Source organism: Lycium barbarum, chromosome 10, assembly GCF_019175385.1.
Source record: "Lycium barbarum isolate Lr01 chromosome 10, ASM1917538v2, whole genome shotgun sequence".
NCBI lineage: Eukaryota > Viridiplantae > Streptophyta > Magnoliopsida > Solanales > Solanaceae > Lycium > Lycium barbarum.
Genome location: NC_083346.1, coordinates 121,948,336 through 121,957,001, shown reverse-complemented (window position 1 = coordinate 121,957,001; position 8,666 = coordinate 121,948,336). Strand labels below are relative to the sequence as shown.

Genomic DNA, 8,666 nt, shown 5'->3' with positions numbered 1-8,666 from the left:
AAGTAAGGTCTGTCATCTATGGGGAGGATGAAGTGTACGCAGACCTTATCCCTAACCTAAGAGCTAGAGAGGTTGTTGCCGCTAGACTCTCGGCTCAAAGAAGAAATCTATTGAATATATACAAAATTATCAATTTAGAACTTACTAACTTTAAAAAAATTAAAATCCTGAATCAATAAACTTTAAATATGAGCTCCGCCTTTAAGTTTATGTGAACGCATAACTAATCCTCAAGATGCCCCCTCTCCCATGATAGTGCAAGAAAGCTAAGCCTGTTTGTTTAGCTGGAAAAAGCTGTGAAAGGTGGTTATTAAGAACAATAAAAGAAAAGCAAAGGCATGAAATTAAATTAATCACGTTTCTTGTTGTGTGTCTCTTTAATAGATCTAGTCAAAAGGGCGTAAAGGAAAGGAAACAAAGGGGGAAAAAGGGGTGGAAATGTGTTACATAACACATGGTTTCAATCAATGCATTCCCTAATCCCCAAAGAGTTTAGCTGCCTCACATTCCCTCCATGACTCCTTTCCTTCAACTCTCCCAAACAACCCCCACCCCACCTCCACACGTACACACATATTGATAAAAATTTATTTGCATTGGATATTTATACAAATTAATAAGTAGATACTTCCTTCGTCCCAAAATAAATATCGCTTTAGCAAAAAAAAAAAATTGTTTCAAAATAAGTGTTGCTTTAGGAATTCAGAACAAAAAAAGCGAGTGATCTTTTATCCCCCAATCAAAAATCATTTACTCAATAATTATTTTGGATTTGTCAAATTTTAGGTAACACTGCCCTTTAAGTCTATTCATATTATCAATATTTTAAAAAATCTGCATATTTCTTAAAAGAAAAGTTTTGTAAATGAAAAGAGTGACATCATGTGTATCATTTATTTGAAACAAAAAAGAATTGTATTCCTTGTAAATTCTATTGAAATTAAATGAAGGTGAAAGGCAACAACGATTTCTTCTAGGGCTGGAAACAGTAATAAGTATTTAGTTAAATTAGTTAGGATAAATTCATGATTGAATCATGTTCGGGAAACAGAATGGTAATTATGGTGTTGATTAATTTTCATGTACAACCATTGAAGATGTAAAATGTGACGTTCGTGACGAAGGACGAGCCAAAGAGAAGGACTAACAGATTTCTAAGCCGATAAGTTTAGTCAAATTTCACATTAGAAAGAGAGAGAGAGTGAAAATCAATGTTATTTAAGACAACACAAGTTTACATGGTTAACACGTTTTTGGCTCGATTATGGCCCAGCTTAAGAGACAAATTTGTGAGGCACATTAGACCAAAAGAGATAATATGTGTTATAGACTTGGGTTGTGACAAATACGATATCAAAATAAGACCACCATAGTTCGATGATAGGAAAAACCTCAACGAAGACATTGAATCACTAAAGGGAATGTACATTCCATGATGAGGCTGGAGCAAATCTTAACGAGGAGATAAGTTCATAAGGGTGTGTAAATAAAGGTCTATGATGAGGGATGGATTGATGAAGATGAAAAATTACTGACAAACTTCTGGGCTAGTAAATTTTATGGAAGAAAAAAAAAGATTATGAGTAGAATTAAAGTTGTATTTAGAGTTGCTAATGCTAGATTGACACAAGGACCTTATTAAACTGTCCCTCATTAAGAATGACAGCAGGCTTTCTGTCCCAAACATTTATGAATGAATGACAAATCATCCAATGAAGTTAGTTTCGTTCACTAAATTCTGCAATTACTTTGTAGTACTTATTGGAGTAGTTAATTTTCTTCTACTATAAATCAACTGCCAACTAAAATTTCCAAATAAAAGGACAGAGTTCATTGATTTCAGCCCTTAAAAAAAAAAAAAAAAAAAAAGGAAAAAAATCAGTTTTTGTTATGACAAGCTCTTCCCCTAACTTAGATCAATCAAGTTTCCTTTTTCCACCCAAAAGGTGAAATTGACCAATGTTCTAACATTTCATGTGATAATTCAAGTCAACGGCACGTATTGCCTGTCTTAGCTCAACTGACCTTACAAATTTGTCCTTCGGACTGTGTCATCAACAAATTCATATACCGCAACAAATTCATATACCGTGTGAACTTGTGTTATATCTTAAAAAATTTCTTCACTTTTCTCTCTTATTTTGACTTGGAATTCCCCCTAAGTTTAACATGCACTCTTCTTCAAACTTGCCATCCTAAGAACCTGTCGGTCCGCCATCCATCATAAGCATAACAATATATTTCTTACAATCATTTCGAATAAAAATGTATTCTTTCCAAAGGTGATGGATCAAGAATATTTTTTACAAATGTCAATAGTGAGTAATAATCGATTAAACTGTACACGTAATATAAAAATTCTTTATACTATAATGTATATATAATTTTTCTCAAAAAGTTGAAATAAAGTAAACAAACGAAATTGCCAATATCAATTTGAACACTATCAATTATCTCCTTCTCCTTTTCTTCCTCCATAAGTAATATAGGAGAGCAAAATATTAATTTTAAAAAAATGACAAATTTAACACCAAAATCAAAATGCTATTGAACAAATTGTATTATGAACAAAACACTACAAAAACTCCCAAAAAAAATATATAAAAAATATATAAACCTGTGATTTTCTTTTTTCCTTAACTAACTAACAATCACTATAAGCTATAGAATCCAAAGAAGAAGAACACAAATACTTCTTAAAAACATAACTAACATCTAAATTACTATTTCCACGCCTAATAATTGGAAATTTCGAAATATTAAACGAATTAGAACCCGATTTCGAGTTCAATAACCCAGTGAGTGAACTCAGCTCATGAATTGACTCACCATATACTACCAAATTCACATTCTTCAATATGAACTCATTCCCAACAAGTTGATTAAACAGTACCGACTCTGATACCAAGTTTCTCTTTTTATGCTGCATTATTATAACCCGAACAACCTCAGTTAACACCGCGTTTGCGAGTCTACGTACACCTCGAGCCCCACCAAAAACAATGCCCGAGTTAATTTGTCTTTTCTCGGAATTCTTTCTCTTACTAGGAATTGTTGTTAATATAACGGATTCAGGACTACGATTCTTGAGTTGACTCAGTGAGTCACCAAGTACGATAAATTCCTTTACGTCCACTAACATTACGTGCTTGTAATTCCTTCGTACCCGGCCCAATAACATCGGGTAACAAGCCCATCTTCTCAAACTCATTGGAACATGTTCTAAAAAACCCGATAACGAGTTCTCGCTATCGAGTTCGCCTACATCAAAACCCACCACCGAGCCATAACTCAACCGAGTTGACTCATCACGAGTCAACTCAGTCACGTTGTTCCCATTAGTGTTGTTATTACTGCTCCGAATTTTCCTACCCCATATTGGTTCTCCACTTTCCTTCTCTTTCAGACCCGAAACCACAAACCGGGTCGGGTCAAACCGGGTCGGGTCGGAACTGGCCGGGTCGAAATTCGAGGTATAATTCTTGAGGATCTTCAAGAAAGAATTGTTCTCTGCGACAATGACGTTGTCGAACGAGGTGGTTCTTGATGAAAATATAAATACAATGTCGGATTTACAAGTGGATCCAGTTCTGTGCACCAAACGAAGGAAGTACTTCAGTTCTTTTACCGTTACAGATTCGGTCACGTGTGCGACAATGACGTCTTGCATGGCTCTTGTTCCTCTTCTATACAACGAACCCATTCCTTGCAATGCATGTGGGAATAAAACGGGTCGGGAAGAAACGGGTCGGGTAGAGCCGGGTCGGGTCGGAAGTGGGTGTTTTTGTTTGTGATAATGTATGGTATTTGTGGGTTCAAAAGTAGAGAGAGTGAAGAGGAGAAGTGTGATGAATATTAAAAGTGCGCAAATTGAAATTGTTGATTGTGCTTTGGAGATAAGATGAGATGAATTGGAACGCTTGAGGATTGTGTTAATGGATTTAAATGATGGAGAATATGATGATGATGATGAAGACAAAGAAAAGTTGTGTTTTTTGTTGTGAATATTGTTGTTGTTGTTGTTGTTGTTGATATTGTTATCATCTTCTTCGGGGAAAAATATGAAGAAAAAACCCATACCCCAACTTTCTTTACTAATGCTGCTATTGTTGGTGTTGTTGTTATTGTTTTCTTTGGTTTTTGTTGTGAATTTCATGCCTACTATATTTACTTTCTCACACAGCTAGACAGTGTGTTTTTCTTTCTGTTTCTCTATCTAGAAAGCTTTGTGGTTTTGTGATTGTTATTGATGTTGTGTTTCTCTCTCTCTCTCTAAGTGGTTTTCAAGGTTCCCACCTCCATATATATGGAGTTTCTCTGTTGTCTCTTTCTCTTAAAGGGGTTAATGTGTTACTAGTGATGGAAATAAATTAGAACAAAGTTGCATGTATAACAATAATATAATAGACAATAATAATTTAGTAGATTTTGATCAAATATAAAATTCCCAAAATATCGTCTAAAGCGTGAGTAATTACTCAGGGTGGTTTGGTAGACGGTTAGAGTTGTGGTTTTAGCAAATACAGAGATTAATTAGGAGAGAATCTATGCATTATTAGCTATGCTTGATTTAGTTATTCACGTGTTAATAATTAGTTGCTCCTTCCATTTCAATATAAGCGTACTTAGCATTTTTACGGCCTTTAAGAAAACACTAACCCTTAGAAAAAAATATTTTGACTAAACAACTCTTATTTAATAAAACTCTTACTTATTTATTACATCAATTAAATAAGGGCAAATCTAAAAAAAATCTGAACTGCATACGAAGATCATATCAAATTTATATAGGTGCCAACCAGAGTACCATATTCGAATAAAAAGGAGTGTTTACTTAGCCATTTGCACACCCCTTAAGAAAAAGATTAGTAGTGGTGTCTCTTTTTTAAGTTAGATTTTCCGTGTGTTTAAATTTTGGCCAATAAGAAGTTGTCACGTGTAATTTAAAAAAATAATAATTCATTGTTGACCATTAGTCAAAGGACATAAGTAAGTCAAAATAGGGAATCAAAATAGGTGGATGAAGGGTTTATTTAGACCTCTTGTAATAGTTCAAGGACATATTTAGACCTTTACCGTTCACGAAATAACAGGTTTTGTAAAGTTCTAATTGGACTGCCACACAATTGAAATCACAAAATTAATTAATGAGACTTTCTTTTATAAAAATAAATTTTCTTCTAGTTGAATTATTTTTTAAAAAAGTCATAATTGCATTTCTTAATTTTAATTTAGAAATCATCTTTGGGGCAATTAACTTTCAATTGATGTGATCTTCTATTGTGTTACATGAAAAATTATGGAAATCAGTCTTTTGTGGGCAAGTCAATTTTTCGACTTGTTGTTTGAAAATTTTAAATGTACAGATATTTACATATAGCATCACATATCCCAGATTAATTAGGCTAATAGTAGTTCTTTTCCATCGAGTTACATAGAATCCGCGCCTTAAGTAGCACAAAAAATAAAAAGGTAAACCAAAATAGTACAAAAAAAAAAAACTAGTATTCACGCACGAATTTCGTGCGTGAAAGGACCAAACTGCAAAAATACAGCTTGACCCTTTCACGCACGAAATTCGTGCGTTAAAGGACCAAAGTGCAAAACACAGCCTTGACCTTTCACGCACGAATTTCGTGCGTGAATGGGTCAACATATATTTGGCCGTCTTCTTCCCCAACAGCGACGAATCCCTTCCCCACCCCCATTAAACCCCTTTCCAGTGGTCCCACCCCCATTAAACCCCTTTCCAGTGGTCCCACCCCCCTTAAAACGATAATTTCGTGTTATTTTTCAATCCAAAACTCAATATTCTTGGTATATTGAAGTGTAGGAACAAGTTTCTAAGGTTGGATTTCGGAATAGAGCGGCGTATAACATATTTCAAAAACTCAAAAAAAGCTTTAATCTAGGTATTTCACTATGAATTTTCTATTACATTGTTAAATATATTATTATCCTAAGCATGATCATTGTATAACTGTGGTGCATTACCCTTTTTTTTTCTTTTTTTTTTTTGTGTGTTTTTGGGCAGTCCGTGCACTGTTGGGGCTGCCCATTTTTTCATTTTTTTTTATTTGTTTATCTATTGTTAATTAGTTAATTATTTACTGCTTGTTTATTTAGTATTTGTTAATTGTTGGATTAGCGACTTAAGTATTTATTAATTGTTGGATTAGCGACTTAAGTATTTATTAATTGTTAGACTGGCTAATTATTTATTTTGTTTTTGTTAAGCCATATGTTTATTTGTTAATAATTTCTTAATTGTTTCATTAGTTAGTTAATTGTTTATTTGTTAAATATACGATAATAATTTATTAATTTTTTGATTAGTTACTTAATTGTTTATTTATTAAATATGTGATAATAACTTGTTAATTATTTGATTAGTTAGTTATTTGTTTATTTATTAATTATTTATACTAATTGTATGCTAACTAATTGTTAATTATTTGACTTATCTTTATATTTTAGGAATGAAAACCGTTAGTTTAGGATTCTTAACCCGTAGCTTAGGATTGAAAACCCTTAATATAATTTTCTATAAAAGATTACATAACTAATATTATTTGTTAATGATTTATTTAAAATACGTAAAACAGATGAGTCACCACAATCTTTAATAAAATATTCGATAAAAGATTACATAACTAATACTAATACTACTTGTTAATGATTTATTTAAAATGCGTAAAATAGATGGATCACCACCCTCTTGATCCGGGGCCCTTCGACCGAGAGTTAATGTATCTTCAGCCCGAGCATAGGTCGCAACATATATGGACATCCGACCTGCAGCCTGAGTCTCAGGGCCGTACCCGGTTAGGGGACTCAGCATGGGAGATCTTAGCTGCTCGCCCACCACATCCTCGTGTCCTGGATATACTACGTCGGGGCGGTATCTACCGGTGCGTCGAAGTTGGTCGGGTACAGCACGATAGGTCGCTAGTGACGGCATTGATTGAGAGGTGGCGACCGGAGACGCACACATTTCATCTCCGCACCGGTGAGGCTACCATTACCCTTCAGGATGTGGAGGTCATTTATGGGCTACAGGTTGATGGACGCCCATTGTATATTGAGGAGCCTCCTTGCTACCGCCTTACCGGGGTGAGTTAATTAGGCTCACCGGTTTCGCGGCTTTGGATGGTCATATTTCCGGCCAGAGTCGGCTTTTGTTGTCGGCCCTTTACGCTCACTTGCGTCTCACAGACATGCAGCATCCGATTGGAGAGGACACGCCTCAGGCTGATGTTGATCGACGTGCGCGTCTATACCTACTCATCATATTCGGGGCCATCCTATTCCCGAACACTTCGGGTTCGCATATGAGCTTGAGGTATCTTCGGTATATCGACGATCTCGCCGAGATAGGATGTTATAGTTGGGGAACTGCTGGGCTGGGCTACATGTATCGAGGATTATGCCGATGTTCTATAGGCACGAGGGTAGAGGTCCCTGCATTTTGCTCGCTTCTTCAGGTAATATATTTAAGTGTGTGTAATTATACACAAAATATATTTATTTAAAACGACGATTGATATTTTTTTTTTAATTGACTATATTAGATATGGGTGTGGACTAGGTTGAGACCTTTTCAGCCCATCCTAGCTGACCCTCCCGCTGACTATCTTACTGTCCCGATGCCATACGCGCGGAGATGGTCGCGAGGAGTACGCCGGCGTGGGGAGATGCACCACAGCCTTCTCCCGTTTAGGGATCAGCTAGACCGCATGACGGCGCAAACGATATGTTCATATTTTGGATTCACACGCTAGACCACATAACTACTATTTTAGTCTTTTGTTGTTAACTAGTTCAATTCTTTTTACAGGCTTTTATATGGACGCCGTATGATCATATTTTGGATGAGCTGCCGGCGTTTTGTAGGGCTGGTCAGCACATGTGGCTGTCGCGGTGTCCATTGATACATATGGATATCGTTGAGTATCACGCGCCCGACCGCATGTTACGGCAGTTTGGGTATGTACAGAATATACCCGTGGCTACGGTTTGGGAGCATGACCACTATGCGAGGGACGAGCATGCGGGCGTCGATGATGCATGGCGACTCCATATGCAACAGCAGGTCCAGAGTTGGGATGTGAGAATGGCGAGCCTAGCGGTGATCGGACATGACACTCCCATCCATGTGTACATGGAGTGGTACATGCGGATCACTCACATCATTATTGGCAACCCCTCTAGGAGTCGTCCAGATGGCCTGGGATATGTAGCTCTCGCAAGAGCGTACGAGGCGCTGGTAAGTTTTATTAGTCTTAAACTTAAACCATCGTCTTATGTACTACTTTACAAATTTATTCAATTGTTAATATTGACAAACATATGCAGGTACGGACCGTTCAGATGATGCGCTATGAGAGCACTGCCCGTACGGAGTCCCCCGAGACGGCGGAATACGCAACACGGATGATTGAGCTTGCCGAGACTGGTATGAGACAGGCACATGACTTTGAGCGTCTCCATGAGCGTGTTCCCCGTGTCGCACCTGGGGCAGCAGGTAGGCGTGGTCGCCGAGGAGCTGGTGGCCGTCGCAGAGGTGCTAGGGCTGGCAGAGGTGATGAGGCTCCGTCGACAGATATCCCATCGACTTCTCATTCCCGGCCGTCGACTTCATAGACACCTCTGTATACGCCGGACCT

The 8,666-nt window shown here is 37.0% G+C and overlaps 1 protein-coding gene across 1 annotated transcript; it reads right to left on the bottom strand.

Moving 5' to 3' along the window:
- Nucleotides 1-2,524: 2,524 nt before the first annotated feature.
- Nucleotides 2,525-4,322, bottom strand: LOC132615164 (uncharacterized). The gene has a single exon (XM_060329743.1). It carries the CDS (start codon nt 4,154-4,156, stop codon nt 2,645-2,647), a length of 1,512 nt encoding a protein of 503 aa, XP_060185726.1. The 5' UTR covers nt 4,157-4,322; the 3' UTR covers nt 2,525-2,644.
- Between the last annotated feature and the right edge of the window lie 4,344 nt (nt 4,323-8,666).